The following is a 20872-nucleotide window of genomic DNA, read 5'->3' as shown; positions in this document are numbered from 1 at the left end:
TGCTATTGGCCACTGGAAAATAAGCAAATTCAAATGTAATTTTTTTAACTACATGTAAAACGATACAAGTCCGAACACCCAGAGTGTAACATCCTCACCATGCAATGCATTTTTTCAGCAGTACAACAGCATAGTCAAAGATCATGGGTAGATGGCTTGGGGAGCAGGATGGCTGGGGGAGGCACCTTCCAGTAACTACCCTCATCATACAGCCAAAGTTACAACTGGATAGTTTAGACCAATAATTGTGGTTCTCAGGATTCACTGTCCTGCATGTTTCAGGTGTTTCCTTGCTGCAGTGAATAACATAGTAATGCAGTAATTAATGGCATGCTGAGGAGGTAATACAGTTATTTGAATCAGGTGTGATAGAGCACAAAGACATTCAAAAGCCACTGGATCCTTAGGACCAAGACTGGAAACCACTGGTTTCCAGTCTTGGTCCCACAAATTAAATTGTGTCTTGGTCCTAAGAATATTAAGGCCTCGCTGTGTGTTACAGCAGCCTAGTCTAAGTCTAAATTTAATTGAAAATATGTATCACCAAGATGGTACCAGCTGTGCTTCAAATCTAGTAATAAATAATGCACAACATACTGCCATATCAAACACCTCTGATATCAAACATATCTAATAGATAACGGTTTATTTCTGTTGGTTGTAAGGACCAAAGGTCAAACGCCAACATGGTAGCTTTTTGGGCATTTCATAATGCCCCTGGTATAAAGTCACTGTTTATGATGTGTTAATAATTCACCAGTTATCCAGGTTCAATGAAATCTTTTTCGCTGAAGAGAACAGTGACAGAGGTCAGTCGCTTGTACACAAAGGCATAAGCTAATACATTTCTAGTTTTATCCAGCATCTCTCTTACCTGATCTGAAGGGATGCTGGGCCTAATGATGGAGTTCCAGGTGAAAGGGTTTAAAATTCTTAATTGTGCTAGATGGCTGAGATACTAGATTTTTAAGTATTCTGGTCTACTAGAAAATAATGTTTCAGACAGAATTGCTTCCATTTAGAACAAGTGAGGTGAAAAGCCCATGTATCTACTAAAAACTCAAATCAATATGAGGTGGACTCTGGCCCCTGACCGATCTTTTTGTACCCGTCTTCACTAAAACACGTATCTCTTCTTTGGAGACTTTGCCTGGTTTGTACACATTTCAGCACTTGCCAAATGGGGTGAGATATGCAAGCCAAAGGGTGCATCGACATCTAACGTAGGTCCTAAAGAAGATGGCAGCAGTTCAGAACCCGTAAATTTACAAAAGAAACATTTTGCAAATCTTTGCTGACACAACAATCTGCAGTGTAATATAACTACACTAAATTAACACAAAATGTGATACTTGAAAGATTAAACTAGATGGTTCCAAAAGTATTTTGAGTTTTAAGCTTTTTAAATCCCAAGGACTGGCAGCTACTTCAAATGTCTTTGCATTGCACGTGTTTGTAGTCTTTGTTTTTATGAGGGAACAAACAGTAGGAGTCAGACTGGAAAAATAAACCCACTCACTGGAACAGGTTCAGACATGTTGCTTTGCTGTCACTCTGTGATTTGGCAATAAAATATTGAAGCACAGAAAAAAAGAAAACAAGCACAGGATCAATGATCGTGCGGTAAGGACCAATGTTCGCACTCTTGCACCAACCTAAATCAAATACAGCAGCCTGATAAGATTCGATTCGCTTAATTTCTCTGTTGATGAAACATGGGGAAAATGGTAAAAACTGTTTTTTTTTCTAATTGTGTTAGTAGCTAAGTAAGACATGTAAAACCTTCTTTTGTTGTTGAACCAGTCAGTAAAAGTTACTGTGATGTTCTGATGGTTTTAGCAGAAGACAAACTGACTGCTGGATGTGTTTCTCTTTTTTTTCAGCACTTGCTACTTCAGGCAATCTTCCTTCTCTTGTTTCTTCTGCAAGGTACAACTTGAAAAATAAATCACACAAAATTGTCATTATCAAGGTTTTTCATTTATGACATTGAGTTTGAGTTAATTTACTTCACTTGAATTGATTCACCTGCAGCATGGAAGCCAACTTCGGCACAGACAACTGCCCCTGATCAACCAGACTCCAGAGGACTACTGGAGAGGCTAGCAGACAGAGCTGGGTGATTTATTGATGTTTTTGCTTGTTTTAATTTGTGGAGGAAATCTGAAGCACTTTACTCACAGAAGAATATAAATCCTATTTTTGAGTGGTTCAGTTTAAGTCACAGTGGCTTGAAAAGATCATATATTTCATTACAGATTTCTTCTGCTTTTGTCACTCTTAAATGAATCACAGCTGATTCATATTTAAGAATGGGTGGAGGGTGTTACATAGAACCAAGTTGCTTGCAATGTTTTTATCTTTGCATAAATAACATTTTTACTTGAGTAGTCTTTTATATTCACTCATTTCATCTTTGTCCAATATCAGTTTCTTTAAGTGTGACAAAAAAAAATGGAAGAAGTGTTTAAGAAAAATAAACAAAAAAAACTTTGGTGTTTTGACAAAGTATTAGATAATCTTTACTGGTATATTTCTGTGTGGATTTAAAAATTTACATTTTGATCTGTGTACAGGCAAGCCAAAGCTAAAATCCAGTCCATTGGAGAGACCGTGTTTGGCTTCGCTAGCGCTTATTATGAAGACCACATCCAACCAGTGGCTGGAGGTTATGTTGAGTGGGCCTCTAAAGTAAGAAGTTCGCTGTGGGAGAAGTTTCAGAAAGCCTCCGACAACTACATGCCACCTACTCATCAAGCACCTGAAAATTAGAAAAACTGAAAAAAATAATTGCTTTATTATCAGTTTTTAATTTCACTACTTTACTTTCAATTTCCTGCTGTTCTCCCAACTGTTGATGACTGTAAGGAATGATGGCATTATTAAACAAAACTTAATTAAAACAACTTTGCCTCTTAAGTGAACTCTATTGTGGAAAATTGGAGAAAGTGCTGAATTTAAATGACTTAATGGGATTTTATTTGACCTAAATGATACATAATTGTGAAGCAGAAGGAAATGATTCACACGTTTAACAAAAAATAAATAAATAAGCAATACAATTTCATTAATTTTTTTCTATTCCAAAATAAAAGCAAGTGCAGACTGCAAAAATAAGTCCACTTCTGTGCAATTTCATTTCAGCATAAATTACTTGGACTCAAAATATAATGTCAAAGCAACAAAGTAGTGTCTAAAGAAGAGTGGCAGACTTAGTATAACTGATGGAGAGAACTGAAACTTTGAGTTACTGAATCTCAGCCAGGGAAGTAACTTGGAGAGTTCCTGTAACACAGAAAGGGACAAAACCCCTACTTTTGGCTATTTTAAGATTCTACTGAAATAAAAAACAAAAAAACAAAAGAAAAACTTACCTTCTGCAAGATACTGACTGCACACACCTGCCCTATTAAACCATACTTAAAACATAAAAACATTTTAAGGAATCCATTGATTTGCTAATAGATGGTGAGTGATTGAGTCTTACTCAGATGGCCATCCAAATGCTAGAAAGGATGCACAAAGAGGTAAAAAAAAAATAATCATGGACACATCACATATCACCTTCCAAGCTGTTTGTTTTAAATTAACAGGTTCAAAGGTGAGGTCTTGGGGTTCAACACAATTTGTCCAGACAGGTCAGGAATGACAGACCACTTTTACTCCAATCTTACCGAACCGACAGACTTGCTGACTGGAAAATGCTGATCTAATCAGCATTATCTTCTTTCACTGAAGGTAATGGGCCAATTTAAAGATTTCTGCTTGTTTTTTTCAACAAAGCACCGTCTTTTTTCTAAAGACACAATTTCTTCAATATCAGCAGCGCTCCCTTTGCATCTTACCATCTGAATGCAGATAAACCTACATCTCAGAAACATTGCACAACCACAGTTCCAGATGCACCCTGGATGGCCATGTACACTGGACTTTGTAGGTGGATGCCTTTGAGTGTGTGTGTGTGTTTGCGTGAGCGGATACAAGTGTGTGTGTAATATCACCAGATGACGTTTGTTTGCAGTCCCCCCTATATCATCTCGTCCAGATGTGTGCTGGGGTTTACAGACAACTCGCCTCCAGAGAAGACTGTCACGTCTTGGATCTGTACATCCAGCAACCACAGTAGGTGCTCAGCTCTTGTTAACGAGCATAACTCTCACTTCTTTGAAGCATATTTCACTTTTGCGCAAAAGAAGTGAGCAAAACTTTTCAGAAAATATATTTGTATCTTTATATTTGTTTAAAGGTTTGTTTTCCTTTTGTCTCTCTCGTTTCAGAGATGAACACAAAATTGATCCTCGCACTTGTCTTCGCTCTTCAGGGTAAGGCAACATGCAAACTACATCTGAATAATTATGCATGAAGTAAATGAAAAGTAAAACATAATGATCAAAGAACTACAAATGTTCCCTGATATTGCCGTAGCATGCTGAAAACGTTGCTTTGCAAGATTTATACACAGAAACATTGAAACGTTTCTTTGAAAAATTTGGGATTTACTTCTTTTATTCATTGTCAAATCATAGTTCAACTCTTTGCTTTATTTTAGTCTCCATGAGCCTGAGTCAGGTTCCTGCACCAAGCCAGGAACTTGTCGACAAGTATGAGAACATGAAAGCTACTTTCTACAGGAGACTGGTCAATGCTTATGGCAAGCTGCATGGTGCCGTTGGAGAGACTGACCACGCACAGACCACCAGGGAGTTCATCGAGTCTCTGAGAGACAAACCTGAACTGCAAGCAATTGCCAAAGTTGCAAGGTCAGTGGTCTCTAAGAGTTTCCATTTGAAGAAGGCATTGATATTGAATTGTTCTTGTGCTTAGTTCAACCATTATTCCTTGTTTAAAAATCAGAAGCATCTGTCAATTTTTGCTGACAACAGCAAATAAAGGTTTTTCTATGTGACATGTTTCAAAAAGTACACTTTTTTTTTATCTTCCTGCAGTGGTCTGGGCGCAGAAGCAACTCCAGTGGTGGACAGGGCTCGCGCATCTCTGCTCGGTTTGTACGAACAATACCTGCGTCCCCATGTCGGAAACAGCTTGAGCGAAGCCATCGACCAGATCAAGGTCTACCTGGATCAATACATGCCCGCTGAGTAAAACAATAACAATAATAATAATTCAAAAAGAACCAGCTAAAGCGGAAGTGCGTGTCAGATGCCTGTAATAGATGATAGCTGATAGAATTCCACCGGTTTAGCCAGAGAGGAGCAATACTCAATGCAAACACGATTCTTTTGCCTGTTTTTAAATCAATGTCTTTGCCAGATCATGCAGAGTTACAAGCATGGCAAACATGTCACCATGTGCGCAAGTTCTGCATGTATAGTACTATATGTTTGATACACTAACAGTGTCTGTGTGACTGTGTACGTATGTGTGTGCGTGTTCAATAAAACGTACTGAAAACTATGAAACGTGTCCAGAAATCCCTTCATTAAAGAATCACTTGAACAGAAACAATGATGCAGATTTATTTTGTTACATTCACTTGGTTACTACCTAAAGATAATCTAAAGTCATGTTGCATTATGACAATACTTATCAGTCCTCACTTCAGTTTAGCCAATTAATTCCTATTTTACAAAAATGAGTATCTTTTCTTGTATTTTAAATGTAAGCATGATGTACTAATTGTTAGCTAAGTGACACTCCAGGAAGAAAATTTACAGGTTTACTTTGCGCACAGAACATTTAAGCCTCCAATGTATAAGATTGTATAAATATTACAAGTGACTGCTTAAAAGCTGCATGTGCTGATCCAGCACTTCAAATATCTTTTTGCATCTAGTGATGCATCTAGCATTACAATGATAGCATATGGTGCAACAGCCTGGGGAGGGTTTGTGGCGTTTTACCTAATTTAGGACAAACAACAGATCGACACAGCTTTTAAATTGAAATGAAACAAGCAAAAAGTTCTTGTTTTCCAATTACACAGCACACTTCATGCAAAAAAAAAAACTAACAGCAGACAGGAAGGAACATGATGCAGGCTTATAGTGACAGCACAAGTATGCAGCTTTAGTGTTTCTCCTCAGCAGGAATGGATCATACCCAGAGCTTCGCTGACATTTTGAACCCTGCAGCTGGACACAAACTGCCCTGAGCGACATGACATGTGAGTCTGAATCACATGATCGGCTGCATTGTTTGCTCAGACTTCAATCAACATGTAGGTGTTACAGAGAGAAGGACTCAACTGTTAACTTCAGCTTGTAGAATACGTTACAAAATTATTATGAGCCATTGAGCTTGTTAACAATAAGTCACAATTTCACCTTAAACTTAGTAAAACTGTATTCATAGTGAAAACACACATTTCTTTGTTGAAAATGCTCTTTATCTTAAGTTCAACCCACTTTGTGTTTATGTATTTTTCTGATGGACTAAAACATACATGATTGTGGAAAGAACATTATACATGTTTTCAATTCTTTATTTTTTTAAAAATTCAAACCTAAAAAGAGTAGTACAAATTTATATTCAGCACATTTTCACTTTTTAACCGCCTAAATAATATCCTGAACAAGCAACTGCCATCAGAGGTCACATAATTAGTCAAAAGTTACCCATGTATGATACAATCACAGTATAGCTGTCTTGTGTAGAACTCAGAGAATGAATGAATTAATGAACAAGCGGCATCACGAACATCAAGCAAAACAGCAGACAGGTTGAGGATAAAGTCAAGGAAGTGGTGACAGACTGGCTAGATTATTGAAGAAAAGCTAAAAAATCGTCCTCCATAATTTTCTGCTATCCATGTAGGGGGCATTGCCTGTGGTAGGAGGTGTTTGGGTGAGTAGTGTAACACACCGTGAATATTAAACGTATGCTCCACCTTTTGTTGTGATCTATCTAAATTCCAAAACATACACACAGAATTTCTACTCTTGAGGTTGTAAATCAATTAATCACAGTGGAGTCTGAGACGCCTGTTAGAACGATATGAATACTTTTCAAAGTGCCAGTTTAAGGAGACAGAAATGTGTAAAATATCAGCTGTGACCCAATGTTTTAGACAGTGTTGTATAAAGTACTGAAATCTCAGAGTCAAGTAAAAGTATAGGTACCTCTCCAAAATATGACTTTGGTAAAAGTCCAAGTCACTGACTGAAATGTTACTTGAGTTAAAGTCTCAAAGTATCTGAAACTTCTTGTACTTAAGTATGGAAATTACTGTAAAAATGGATGTACTCAAGTAATGTAATGAAAAGTACAAGTAAAAAGTAAAAAGGCAAATGCAGTTTGAATGACATTTTTTATATTTTGGTAAACTTGTCAAATACACTTAAAATAATGTACACAACCAAGTGCAGGCAAAATTAAACCTGCTAATAGATTGTTCCAGTTTTAAAGAGTAGCACATGTTAATGGTTTGTGGTTTTGAACTTGCATGCCTTTCCTTTGTTAAATTCAGTCTAAATTGCTATCGCTATGGCTTCTGTCCCCCTTGAACAGAGGAGTCTAGGTAGCCTGATACAGTCAACATTAGGCCTAAGCTAAATACACCACGTGTGGAACTGAAACAATGCCAAACAAAGTTCATTTATACAGATAACGTTATGCTCAAGATTTCACAACAGTGCCTAGTGACCAAGCTATAGTTACTGAAACAGGAGGATTATAACCATTTCATAAGAAGTTACCTCGATGTGTTTCTTCCAAGTTGGAAGGGGAGTTTTTGTAAGATAGAATTTCCACATCTTCGGGCAGGAATAACATACACTTCATGCGGTACGACAAATCTTTAACACCCACGAAAGAGTGTATTGTGTTTAAATAAGGCCATGGGCTCTCATCACCAGCTGGTGGTTCCCCTGGAGCCGTGTTGTGGTCTCCGTCTCCTCCTCCATGTGGCTGCTGCTGATTGCGAGACTTGCTTTGTGTTTAACGGGAGAAGAGAAACAGGTGTATCCTATTGGTGGTGATGAACAAGCCCAGGCAAGGAGGCTACCGACTTTGTTGCAGTCAATCAGTAGGTGGGGTCAAAACACTTGCGTTTCTCTCTCTCGCTTTTTTGTAATTTGTAACTAAACCACACATTGAAAATGTATCGGAGTAAAAGTATGCAACTAAGTTCGGAAATATAGTGAAGTAAAAGTGAAAGTTATCAAAAATTTTCATACTCGAGGAAAGTATGAAGTACTCCAAAATATACTTAAGTAAAGTAGTGAAGTGTTTTTACTTTGTTACTATACAACACTGGTTTTAGATGCAGTCAGCTGGGTCAGACCTGACAAGAATATCATTCAGCAGATAAGGCATTCACAGACAGGCATAAACAGAGTATGATTCTCTTCAAAACATTGTTTATATTGATAATAAAGTGCGTCAATGGAGTATCTCTTTGAGACAAGGACCAATTAAGTCATATTAAATTATATCTAACGCATCAGTGACGTAAGTATTCAGGACAGGAAAACAACTGTATCTGACCCACCATTGTAATCTGGTTGACACGTCATTGTTCTGTATAAAACTGAGTTTGAGTTTCAATGTATTGCCTTTCCCTGCCTGGGAATGATCCTTGTGTTGAGCTTGTGTTCGCTGCCTTTATCTCTTGAAATGAAGAGAAGAATTCAGCTGACTCATATCTCCCTTAATTAAACAAATGTTTACGTTTTCTTAACACTGTCTTCTGTTTTAAAGGAGGTTATTTCTATGCATACAGTTGTGGCCATGGCAGACAAACTTTAGTATTTTAATGTTTTTGAAACATTTTTGTTAGATATTTCTATGATATAATAAATTTCAATAAAAAAAACACTTCAAAGTGTTTTACTGAGAAACAAATCCTACATTAATGTTTTACAGTAACGTGATGTGAGTAGGGATGAGAATCAAAAACCAGGTGTCATTAGAGAGAAGGATGTTTCTGATGTTGGTTGCAGTAATGTCATATATTTGTGTGATGACTTACTGCACACGCATTTTGATTTAGAAAATATTCGAAATTGCGGCATAATAGAAGCGCTCCAAAGTATAATTACATTTTACCAAATGAGGATACAGGGGCCGGCTGCAACATGTGTAGTTTTAACACAATAAAAGCATGAAATACCTCCAACAGTTGAACACACACTATACAACTGATTTGTACAAAAGTAAAGTGCTTGAAATGTTGCTTAGCGACGGCGGAGACTCTTGATGATGGGAGCTTCCAGCACAGCGTCTCCTGCTATGCGTGTCCCTGGCAACCTTAAGCTCATCCACATCCTGATTATTGTATTAACATCAGCATCATACTGTGTGAATAATATCCAAATAACAAACTGCTTTTTATTTCCAAAATACAATTTTTATCTGAGAAACAGGCCTCATGTGAATGCATATTCTTATTTATTTAATATGACAAAATTTTTCTGACCATGCACCAAAAACTGAAATGTTTTAATATCTGAGTCACTGATGGTAACATATTACAAACTTCAATGTGTTTCATAAGGATTTTATTTGACAAGCCAGCTCAAAGTAGCACATAATTCTGAAATGAAAGGAACTAAATATAGGTTTTAATTGTTATTTTCTTTAGCAAAAAAAAATTAGGTATCGCATGGCTTTGCATGCAGGCTCCTTAAGTTAAAATTTCATTCATTTGTGGCTTGTCCATACCAGCTGTTCAGATCTATAAATTCTAATTTTTACAAATTCTTCTTTGCAAAATACTTAAAGCCTAGTCAAAACTGTATGTGTGCCGTGGAGCTTTGCCATCATTTGCAACCTGCAACAGTTTGTTTTCCAGTATTGACCCAGCCTGATCATTTTTTCCATCAATTCTGACTCAGCTACTAAACTACTAAAATCTTATTTTGTAAGAATGTTAAATCCTGTATTTCTCTTCTTACAAATCCTTAAAAAATGGTTAAGGTCTTGTACTAAAAAGGAAAACCAGATTTAATTACATTTGTTGTCTTATCACATACGTTGCTACATACGTAGTTTGATGGTATCGCTGAGATTTATTTTTTCAGACATGGTTGGATTGTTGTTCTGCAAATTCCATGAACTGAGATTAGAAAAAGATTGTGGTAATAATTTAGCAATAGCTAGTATTAGTACATATTAACCAGATTCAAAATATTTACAGTCAATATATGACCACAGGTTAAAGGTCGGCAGAGGAAAAAACAATCAAAAGTAAACAATGGCAATGAATGTGTTCTCTGTAATAAAAAAATACATGTTCTTACTGTTTATTTAAAATAAAATGAATGTGTAAAATGTGAATAAAAATAATAAATTGGGAATGTAATGTATTTGCTTTTCTGACATTTTTATTTTTGAATCTTAAAAAGAATGACAAGATGGCTCAAGGTTCTTCGAATGGCACTCAAATGTTCTCAGACTTATGTGTAAAAAAAAAAGCTTAATTTCAACATAAGCATAAAAAATTTACTATACAGAGGCTTGAACTTTTGTGTGATAAACACCGAATATTTGATCATAGTTCATAAATGAGTAGATTTTTTCCCTATTTTTTCTCCCCGAGACTTTTGGGAGAATGTTTTCTAGACTGTTGATACAAACCTGGAACGTTTTGAAGATGAGCATCATGTTAAATCAGGCATTAAAACTAACAGAGCCTTTTAGGAAAAACTACATCAAAATATCAGTCAATCATATGGCAGCAGGGGCAGAGGTTCTGCTTCAGGACATGGGTGTCTTACTATAACTGATATAAACATGAATTCTATCAAGCAGAAAATCCTTAAGGATCATGCCTCTGCATTAGTTTATGCAAACTTCACCTGCAGGAAAAAGATCAGAAACACATTAAGGTGGCGTTGTCAAAAGGTTTTTTTCTAGTGTGAGCTGTGGGGACTAACAACCTGACTCAGGACTGATGACGTGTTAAACACACTGTCGACTTAGGACCAGTTTTATAGTACATAGGACTGAACACATCATTCCTGTTATGCAAGTAACAATGAACCTTCCTATAGACATGTGAGTGGCAGAAGCTCCTGACCTAATCAATAAGAAGGATTATTGACTGAGGCTGATTTCAGTTTGAGTTTACATGAACAGATTCAGCAGAATAAAATATCCTCGCAGTTACGCATTACATCCACCTGACTGTAATCGTCTAGTCAAGGCGTTTACAGTCATTTTTTAATATACATGTAATCACAATCTCCTCTTATATGAAAATGCAATGACACACTTCACCAGGACAACGCATATCAGAAAACAATTCTGGGTTATCTCCCCGGTGGAGTGCACTTTGGCTCTGAGAGCAACAAGTCAACACATTTACACTCCTATATAAACAGCTCAGGCCAGCGGTGCCTCCGACTTTGTTTTCTTTTTCTCATTTCTGCACAGGAAAACAGTGAGTACTGAACATTTTGCCACATTTCTGGGAAAAAAATTACATTGTGGTAGACCGGTTAGTGCGCATCTATTTGAGTTTGGCTTGTATTTCAGAATATTCAAATAGGAACATATTTTATTTCTTAGTTAGAAGATGGAAAACAGTCAACGTGTACTGTTACTGTATTATTGAAGCGTCAGAAGCATGAGTGGGGAAATCTTTGATAATGTCTCACCCTAGTGGATGAAGAGGTGTAAGGTTTCAGTTTGTCTTTGCTGTCTCTCTGTTCACAGATCCAAAGCACCATGAATAAACTGCTGGTCGTTACTGTGCTGGTTGCACTTCTTGCTATCAGTAAGTGTATTTTTACCCATATTAAAACATGGGTTGAAAATGATTTTAGTAGACCAAAGAAAACAATGTATATTAATCTACTGATAAAGTTGGAAAACTAAGTTGTGTTTCTGTGTTCCTGTGTTTTGCTTTAAGTTTGTTTGTGTAAATGTAGAATAGAATAAACAAAGGACAAGTAAGCATTGATTAGAAATTACAAGGGTGAATAATTTACATTAAAATATTTCAATTTTTATTGGCATTAAAGTAAATGTACATTAGAAAATATTTTTAAAAATTGAGCTACAAATTTTAGTTTGGCAAAAAGAAAAAGGAAAATTGTGCTAATGTTTTTAGCATAATTCCTTGTATTATTTTCCATTCTCATTGCATTTTTTACAGTGTCACCCAGCTAGAATAAACCTGGTGAAAAAGCATAATGTGGCTTTGAAAATCATTGGAACTTATTCCACATTTTGTCATGTAACAATCACCAACTTGTACTGAGATATCATTGTGAAGAGGATTGAATGCAAATGTATATTTTCAGCAATGTTCTAACTTGTGTCGGTCTATCCCATACAATTCTGACAAAATACACAAACATATGTAATTGTAATGTGACAAAATGTCACATTACAATGTGACTAGGACTAGGAATACTTCAGCAAGGCTAATGAAAATTGTTTCGAAAGTCAAAACCACTTCGGACCACTGCTCTTGCAGGCGCCGATAGCTTTCGTTTGAGAAGGCAAGTGGAGGAGGAAGAGGGAACGCTGACCAAGATCTCAGGCGCTGTCAAGTCCTACTACAACAGCGCCGTGGACACCGTCAATGGATATGTGGACAACATTAAAGGCCTGAATCTCCAGGAGAAAGCAAAGTAAGAGTGTGTCAGTAGCTTCATAGATAAAGCCTGAGCAGAGGCCCGAATTCAAAAACCAAATTGTTCCGTTTGTTTTGTCTTCAGGAATCTTTACACCGAAACCAGTACAGTTGTGAGCACCTACGCCGGCATATTCCAAGACCAGCTTTACCATTTTTTCCACCACTAGGACAAGAAAGTACAAAATAAGTAAATAAAAAAACAAAACTTTTTCAAGAGCATCGCACTGCTCATCCTGCACATGAATATGTCCACACACCATTTGACACATTAACGTTTGGTACTCATCACCAAACGGAGCCTCACAACTGAAATAGTGGACAATGTGCTTTTTATAGTGCTTTTGTAAACCACTGAACTGATGACAACACATATTGGAGACATCCTGACTACACAACCTGCCTAGAGGAAATGGATGGCCAAATGTGGTGAGCACATGGGGCACTCAATGACCTGCAGATAATCTCATGTCCACCTAGATGTATTGTATTCCCTCTTAATTTACTTAAATCAGCCATTTCACCCCTCGATGAGTGTAATGTTTGTGTCATATCTTGAAATAAAGTATTTATACAAAAAAGGCATCTGCAGTTTATTTACAGGAACACACACTCATGTTTTTACACTCTTTACACCTGTTTGTGTCTCCTTTGATCTCACAACGTCCCACGTTTCTGTGTTGATTAACTTGCAGTCACAAACAAGTCTTTTCTGGGCTCCGGCAGAATCAGAACACAAGTTTCTGCTCCAATTAATAATGAATGAAAAGATAAGTCAAATATGAATGCAGTGAAACTAACACAGATGACTCAACAACAGACTATGTAGGCTGTTTCATCTGTGCAGAAGACTATTGACGTAAGATGGTTTTGATTTTTAATGATGCCTAAATCTGTAAGACACAACCGCTTCTGAAGCAACAGCACCACAAAAAAGCAAATGAGAGAACAAAAAGTTTATTGATGCAATTTTTAATACCAAAAAGTTTTACTGATTGAGTTTTAGATGTGTATGGTGTTTTTTTGTAGGCCTTTCTGTATTTTGGATAAAAATCTATATTTTAATTTTCACACTTTAGTAAACACAATAGACAGGTTCAATCTAATATGATGTCAATATTTCCATTTGTCTATAAAAATATCATCTTCTTTGGATTCTGTCTTTTGGGAAAGAATAGGGAATAGTACATTCTTTTACAATTCCAGAAGTTCCAGGTTTTGCTTTTTTAATGAGACCTTGAAAAAGCAGTTTGATTATTTATTTATTCATGCTGTTTTATTTTATTTGCTTGTTCTTATTGTAAGCCCTGGAGGACTTATGTCCTCCTGGATATATGTTTATATCTTTTATTTGATTTGTTATGTTTATTCTATATTTACATTACACATTTTTTTTGTTAAATTTGTTCCTTTTTTACCAACTGACTGTGTGATTATGAAATATTTATTTATTTATTTATTCAGTATTTTATGATGCGATACAGATAATTTCATACACAAATCCCTCCACCACATTAAGGTGATGATTCAATGGAGGAGACTCTCCACACGAATGAATGTGTTTCAGAAATGCAGCCTTAAATTTCAGATTCTTGAATCTCCTCTGCTTTGTCTCAGTCATTTCTGTGTTCATTCATTCATTTTCTATGCCTGCTATGTGCCTGTCAGCTTTGTTTGCTTTTTTGTGCATCCTAGACCTTTTAAATTTCATTTATTTACACTTCGTTTTATTCATTGTATTATTCTTTGGCATTTTAATATATTTTTTCGCTTAAATTTCTTGCATTCAGACCCTGACCTCTTTTAGACTAATTTTTTGTCCCGTGTTACCTTTAATTGAATATATTGTATTTGTTTTTGCACATTGGGAGGAAGACAAAGCACCCAGTGAGAACCCACTCGTGCACCGAAAATATACAAACTCTTGCAGAAAGATGTTGGAAAGGATTTAAACTCAGGGCCATCTTCTGCAAGGCAACAATGCTAAAACCTCCAATTATTCAATGGGGCAAGGGCAAAAGCAGATAGCTGCTCTTGCCCTTGTGTGGTTGTATTGTGCCCCATTGTGGCACAGAAGAATATAACACTTCATTATTATTATTTAAATCATGGGCTTTATTTGAGCTCCAATGAAATGGAACACATCGATCTGAAACACATATTTAACAGTTCATTAAAAACGGTTCTCATTTTAATTCTATTTGTGTCGCAGCTGTCAAATAAGTTATAAAAAAAATCTTATTTTATTTTAAAAAAACACACATTTATTCTTGCACAATCAGAAGTCCATCAAGAAGGTTTACATAAACTTTGAGTCTCTTACTTTCTGCATTATTTGAAGATACAACCTCGGCCCAGGGCTGTTGAGGTAATAAACACTGACCTGACTTTTACAGAAGGCACACACACAGATAACCTCCTACACAGTGATACTTCCCTTCATTGATTTGTTTAATTGCCTCAAGGAAGAGAGAATAGGAACGATAAGTTGACTTCTGGAAACAGGGTTTTGTAATCTCTGTTTTTGCCTTTGGGTTAGCAGCCACCAACCTTTTGAACAATCTGTCTCTCTTTACTCAAGCAGATCACACTCTTAATCGCTTTAAATCATTCATAAATGTTATTATTTTTGCATCTCAGAATTTCATTCAGACACAGGCAACATATTATGACTATTAACATGGTGAAATATTAACTTTAGAAAAGAGACATATCAATCTTGGCATAGCTCTTATCTTCTTATTACTTCATGGAGTTGCACAAAACCTTTGTTTATTTACCTAGCACACTGATGTTGGGATAAAGGAACCATAAAAAAGGTGAGAATAGTCTGTACTCATCTTTATGTAATCCAAAAATACATTAGCTCACAAACTGATCAGAAACAGCACTGGTGACTGGCTAAATGATCTGATCTATCTCCTACACAGCATCCTTCACATTGGTTCGCACAATAGATGTATCTTCCCATGTAATATTATTTCACAATAAAATGTGTTACTCTCAAAGTAATATTGAAGTAATTTTACAAACACATCATTTCTAAGTCAAAACTAAGTAATTTCTACTTTTTTTTATCCCATAAACACATACTATTAAAAATGTACCAAAATACAAACAAGCTTATCTTTGACTTTATTCAAAAAGGAACAATATTTAATAAATATAGAAAACAAAATTTAACATATTGTGCCAGATTACAAAGCTTTCAGCAATTCACATTTACATTCCCTGCTTCTGTCTCCTTGAGTTTTGGCATAACCTTAACCTTAACATAACCTTTGTATGTCTGCAGTGGTTTGTTTAACACTGAATGGTGAAACAAGGTCAGCTCGTTTTGTGTTATCATCCTCTCACCAATCCTCTCACAAGATACACTATATCTTTTTGGTATCATATGGATTTTAAACAGACACCTGCAAACCCACACCTGGAGCTAATATCTGTCCATGTTTCCAGTTCAGGTGTGAACAGTTTCCGTCAAATCAGAGGTGGCCTGGGTCACTTGTTATAGGGGAAGAACAAAGTCTTCCCTTTAGATAAAGGAGATTGTCAAATCTCTTTATGGGAAACGAGATGTGTTGCTTAATAAAGGTGTTGGATATTACTCTGATAAGATACAAGACTGACAGGGAAATTACGCAGAATTTTTATAAGAAAACCGGCTCCTCCCTCTGTGCTATAAAGTTCTCACAAATAAATTGATTTGTTGTAGGCTTTGTCTCTCCATCGGAAGAAACCCAGAGAAACACAATGTATCTTCTCCTCCTGGCTGCTGCCTTTGTGCTTTCAGGTAAACCTTTACAGGATGCTATAGAAAAATGCTAAGATTTTAACCATTATTTATAGCTTCCTCTTGCTGTCATTGGTGGTTTGTAGGAGCCTACCCCCTGGAAGATGTGAGAGAGTGTGAGCCTCACTCAAGGCCCTGGCATGTGAGGCTGCATGGTGGAGGAGTGTCATGCAGCGGAGCGCTCATTGACCAGTGGTGGATAGTGACTTCATTTGAGTGTGCACCTATGTAAGTGTCAGCAAGTAATGGCAACAAAACAAAAAGCTGTTTAAAAATAAATATTGCATGGCTTTCGTTGTGAAGAATAGGGAGATATAGTTTCAGTCACTAGGGTAGTCAGACCCAGAAAAGCTCAAACTGATTGTTTGGAAATCTCAGTTGGGTTCCAGCTTAATTGTAGACCATTATTCAACCTCTTGTTCATGTCTGACAAAGACATACTGTTTCTCTCTTATTGTCCTTTTTCTGTCTGAGTTTGATAAATTATACGCCTCTCCTTGGTTCTTTGCAGATCCTATGAGACTGTTGCTTCTCTTGGGGAACATGACTCAAGTGTGGAGGAAGGCACAGAGCAGCACATCTTAGTTTCTGACGTGATCAAACACAGCCCCTACCGCTCGCCTCTCCACAGCCTCACCATGGTGCGTCTGTCTGCACCGGCCAGGTTCAACCAGTTTGTCAAACAAATCCCACTACCAACCCGCTGCCCACAGACCGGAGAGATCTGCTCCATCAGCGGCTGGGGCTCCACAGAACCAAACCAGTGTAAGTGGATTTAAAGGCAGTCATGTTGATTTTGATTTGAATTTCTTAGCATTTAGGGAGCACAATATTAAATGTAGCATTGAGAAACTAACTTTGTTATGTAGAAGAGACAAAAGGAAAGATAGAATCCAGGTTTCGGAAACACCATAAATTTGGTGTTTAGTTTCTTATACCAGACCTACAATGATAAAACAGAAATACAGAGTACCTACTTTGTTGCCCAATAATAAGTTTATATTTTCAGAACCTGCTTCAGTTTCTGCTCTGGGATTATCATCTCTGTTCTTCTCTCAGATAGGGGGAACATCAGTTCTCCAGAGGTTTACTTGGGGCCTGAAAGGCTGTGGACTTTGGTTCAATTTGTTGGTATCTAATTTTGAATGGCTAAAATTCAAACTCAGGATATACAAAAGTTTTTAATCGGGAGCTCATTTTTATTCTGGTCACTTGAGTCTCCAAAGAGGAAAGAATGTTTTTTTTAGTCATTTCCATTTTTAATCAGTTTCTAATTACCTGCCAGAGCACCCAGTCAGTGATCAGAACTAATTAAAAGAGGTAGACTCTGAACACAGGATTTGCTGAAGGATTAGATCTTCATGCTCCATATAATCTGTTAAACTGTGTAGAATGAAAGATTGTTTTGTTAAATAACTGCATTGGGTAGCAATTTGACAAGCAATGGAACACAGATTGTAAACTATTTAAAACAAAGATAAGATACCTGTGTGAAATGAAGTAAACAGTTTAAAATAAGTAACAACTTCCCTTCCCTCTCCTTAAATCAGATGACCCCTCCCCGCACCTGAAGTGTCTTACTGTGCCTGTTGTGGATGACATGACTTGTTTGAATACCTTCCCTTCATATCTGTACTGGGGTGTCATGGTCTGCGCCGGTCAACCAAACACAGATAACTGCCTGGTGAGCATCAACACGAAGCAGAGATACTGATGCTGATTGTTTCTGATCCCGTCCACCCCACGCTCTCCAGAGCTGTCTTCCATCACATAACCTTCAGTTTTAACAAAGCGTTATGTTGTGTCTTTTTCAGACTGGTCGCAGCAATGTGATGGTGTGTGCCGGTAAACTGCAGGGTTTGACGTGGTTCAATCATGGCTGCGAGGATCCAGCTCACCCTACAGTTTACACCAAGATGTGTGAATACACCAACTGGATTAAAGAAATGATGGCCACATATTCTCCCGAGGCTACAACCGCTTTCCCCTGGACAACATAACGCAGCATTGGCACGCACATCTGCATTTAATATGAGGAGACTATGCTTTTTTAAAAGATCGCTCCTCACAACTGGATATATTTCCTTGCTATGTGGTTTGTTGAGGTTTAATGAGATTCTCTGTAAATAAAAGACACTTAAATGTTTCCTGTTGTTTTGATTTTATCCATTTTGTTTTACCACTTTTGGCTGCTTCCTACAAAGGTTTCAAAGACTTTTGTTTAGCCTCACAAACTGAAAACCAACAAGTTAGGTAACTCTGAGCTTAATATGACAAATAACAACCAATTGACCACAATTCCCAAAGCATGATGCTGCCTCTGCCTTGTTTTCTTTGCATAGTGTATCCCAGTGTTGCATGTTCTCCAGGGAAGAAATGCTCACAGTGAAATCTGCCTTTTTAAGTGATGGAAAACAAGATTCATCTGACAAGGCTACATTCTTTCAGTTCACTGAGGTCTAGTTCTGATACTAAAGCTTTAATTGTTGGTGTTTCCAGAACTGGACAGGGTCAGAATGGGGAACCTGGCTGCTTTTTGGCTATATCCAGCCAAAGAGCTGCATTTTGACACTTTTCATATCAGAAGAAGAACTAACTTTCTCTGCAGTTTGAGTAATAGTGGCGGACCTATTGAATTTCACTCCCAACATGCATAGGTGAACCTTGGCCATCTCACCACTGCTTCTTCCTTGGACCACTTTTAATAATGCTACAGCTGCTCTGACCCAGTGGTCTAGTTATCACACTCTGGCCCTTGTAAAGCTCTCTTATTTTGGACAATGTTCCACTGGGAAAACTTGAGTAATGCCATCCAGGTGTATGTTATTGTGAACTATAACACCTAAAAAGGAGAATGGTTAATGATCGTGTACAACCTTTCTAGATGGTTTTGGCCTCTTTTAGAAGAATAATGAGCCCTGCTAAAAAGAAAATAATGTTTTGGGAATTGTTTGAAGAGCACCACCATGAGCTTAATGTGTTGGTTTGGTATCCAAATTCCCAGGGTTTCAGTCTAAATGTGCATCTTTGGAATGTGCTAGACAAAGACATCTGATCCACAAAGGATACATATTGCAAATAATTGAAAGATCTGCTGCTAATATCTTACTGCCAGACACTAAAAACCATCTTACTTCCACTATTAAGCTTTCAAAATACAGAAAATAATACAACTTTAAAGAAAAATTAAGGATAAATTTTATTCTATGGTATGTTGATAATTGTGGAAAAAGCACAGACTTCAATGTAATGGCAAGACAAAAGTTCTAACTGGCACGATCAATATCATTCTACTGTGGAAATAGAAATTATTCACTAAAAAGATCTATGGCATTGTGGAATCAATACCTCAAAGGGTCTGGACTGTTTTGGCAGCAAAAGCAGGGAAATTATAGTAATAGGTAGGTGGTAATGTTGTTATTTTTATCATAAGAGGCCAAAAAAAATTCTTGAGAAAAAAGCAGTGCAGCAAGAAATTAACTGGACTAATTTAACTCTTGCCAAATCATACTGACCATTCTAAGTATTTCACACTAGAGCCACATTCATCCATTTGCACTCACAAACAAGCATCCATTTAAATAGTAACACAAAGATGAAAAGGCATCTTGCAATTGCAAGAAAACCACTCTGCACATTGAGCCACAGTTGCTCCAATTGTTTAAAGTTTATCCTTCTAGTGGCTGAAAGGGATAAAATAAAAGATAACTATGCAGGAGATATTATAGGGCTTTCTAATAGATTGCTGGATGTCATTGTATCTGATAAAGTGTCTCAAATGTAATTTCTATCTTTCACAATGAATTGCGCCTGGAAATTTTAATGTCAAGGCTTGAAAATGCTGCAATAATAAAAGGTACAACTAGAGGGCGGTAACGCCTAATGATTCAGGCACAGCGAGTTGAGAGAAAGAGTGAACAGGTGATGGAAATTCTACATTTTTAAGGTTTTTCTGTGAAGTCTACAAACACGCCCAGCCATTTGCGAAAGAATGTTACAGCCATAAACACATGGATGTGATCTAATGTTACCAAGAAACAAAGAACCCGGGGGAACACATGGGGTAAGTCAGTTTGACATGCAAACACACCAATAGACACATACATGCAAAGTGAATGACAGCTGTGTCCATAATCACCCAAAACAGAGGGACAACTCTACCATCTGCTTTCAGCATTTCTCTCCTGATCCACCCCCACCCCCTCCTTTTCCTGTTTTTGCACCTCAGTGGGATAAAGAAAGCAAACTGAGGGGTAAGTAGGATGTCACTTCAGAAATCAGTGTGGTATTAATTGGTGTGATAGTTTAAAGCACTTTTGTGTTTCTTTTTTTTCTATCAATTTGAAATATCACATTTAATAATTAAAATATTCAACTGAATCCTATTGCTAATATATTATTAATTGATAACTTTTATTAGCATCATAAGATAATCATTCCCTTAAACAATAAACCAAAAAGAACTGGTCGGAAATCTGAAAGGACTTTTTAACTAATAACTGTAGTAATCCTTGATAAACTTTATCTCTGACCTTTCG

The 20872-nt window shown here is 36.9% G+C and overlaps 3 protein-coding genes across 5 annotated transcripts; all 3 read left to right on the top strand.

Annotated features, from left to right (window-relative positions):
- Positions 1–3888: 3888 nt before the first annotated feature.
- On the top strand, positions 3889–5420 carry LOC102231057. Of its 2 annotated transcripts, none has more exons than XM_023331336.1 (4): positions 3889–3893; positions 4278–4322; positions 4550–4760; positions 4947–5420. In XM_023331336.1, the coding sequence occupies exons 2-4, from the start codon at positions 4280–4282 to the stop codon at positions 5101–5103; spliced, it is 411 nt and encodes a 136-aa protein (XP_023187104.1). In that variant the 5' UTR covers positions 3889–3893; positions 4278–4279; the 3' UTR covers positions 5104–5420. The 2 variants fall into 2 exon arrangements, with proteins under 2 accessions (XP_023187104.1, XP_005799473.3); XM_005799416.3 differs by lacking the exon at positions 3889–3893 and adding an exon at positions 3990–4122.
- Positions 5421–6102: 682 nt separating this feature from the next.
- On the top strand, positions 6103–18480 carry LOC102230370 (trypsinogen-like protein 3). The gene is made up of 6 exons (XM_005799413.2): positions 6103–6124; positions 16257–16334; positions 16421–16562; positions 16846–17099; positions 17885–18018; positions 18149–18480. The coding sequence occupies exons 1-6, from the start codon at positions 6118–6120 to the stop codon at positions 18332–18334; spliced, it is 801 nt and encodes a 266-aa protein (XP_005799470.2). The 5' UTR covers positions 6103–6117; the 3' UTR covers positions 18335–18480.
- LOC102230635 (apolipoprotein C-II-like) lies at positions 11258–13123 on the top strand. Of its 2 annotated transcripts, XM_005799415.3 has the most exons (5): positions 11258–11341; positions 11617–11677; positions 12383–12539; positions 12627–12731; positions 12881–13123. In XM_005799415.3, exons 2-4 carry the CDS (start codon positions 11629–11631, stop codon positions 12709–12711), a joined length of 291 nt encoding a protein of 96 aa, XP_005799472.1. In that variant the 5' UTR covers positions 11258–11341; positions 11617–11628; the 3' UTR covers positions 12712–12731; positions 12881–13123. The 2 variants fall into 2 exon arrangements, with proteins under 2 accessions (XP_005799472.1, XP_005799471.1); XM_005799414.2 differs by having other exon boundaries at positions 11260–11341; positions 12627–13118.
- Positions 18481–20872: the final 2392 nt, after the last annotated feature.

The sequence above is a fragment of the Xiphophorus maculatus genome, chromosome 3 (genome assembly GCF_002775205.1).
Source record: "Xiphophorus maculatus strain JP 163 A chromosome 3, X_maculatus-5.0-male, whole genome shotgun sequence".
Lineage (NCBI taxonomy): Eukaryota > Metazoa > Chordata > Actinopteri > Cyprinodontiformes > Poeciliidae > Xiphophorus > Xiphophorus maculatus.
Note: the sequence above shows the minus strand (reverse complement) of the source record. Positions and strands in the feature narration are given on the sequence as shown.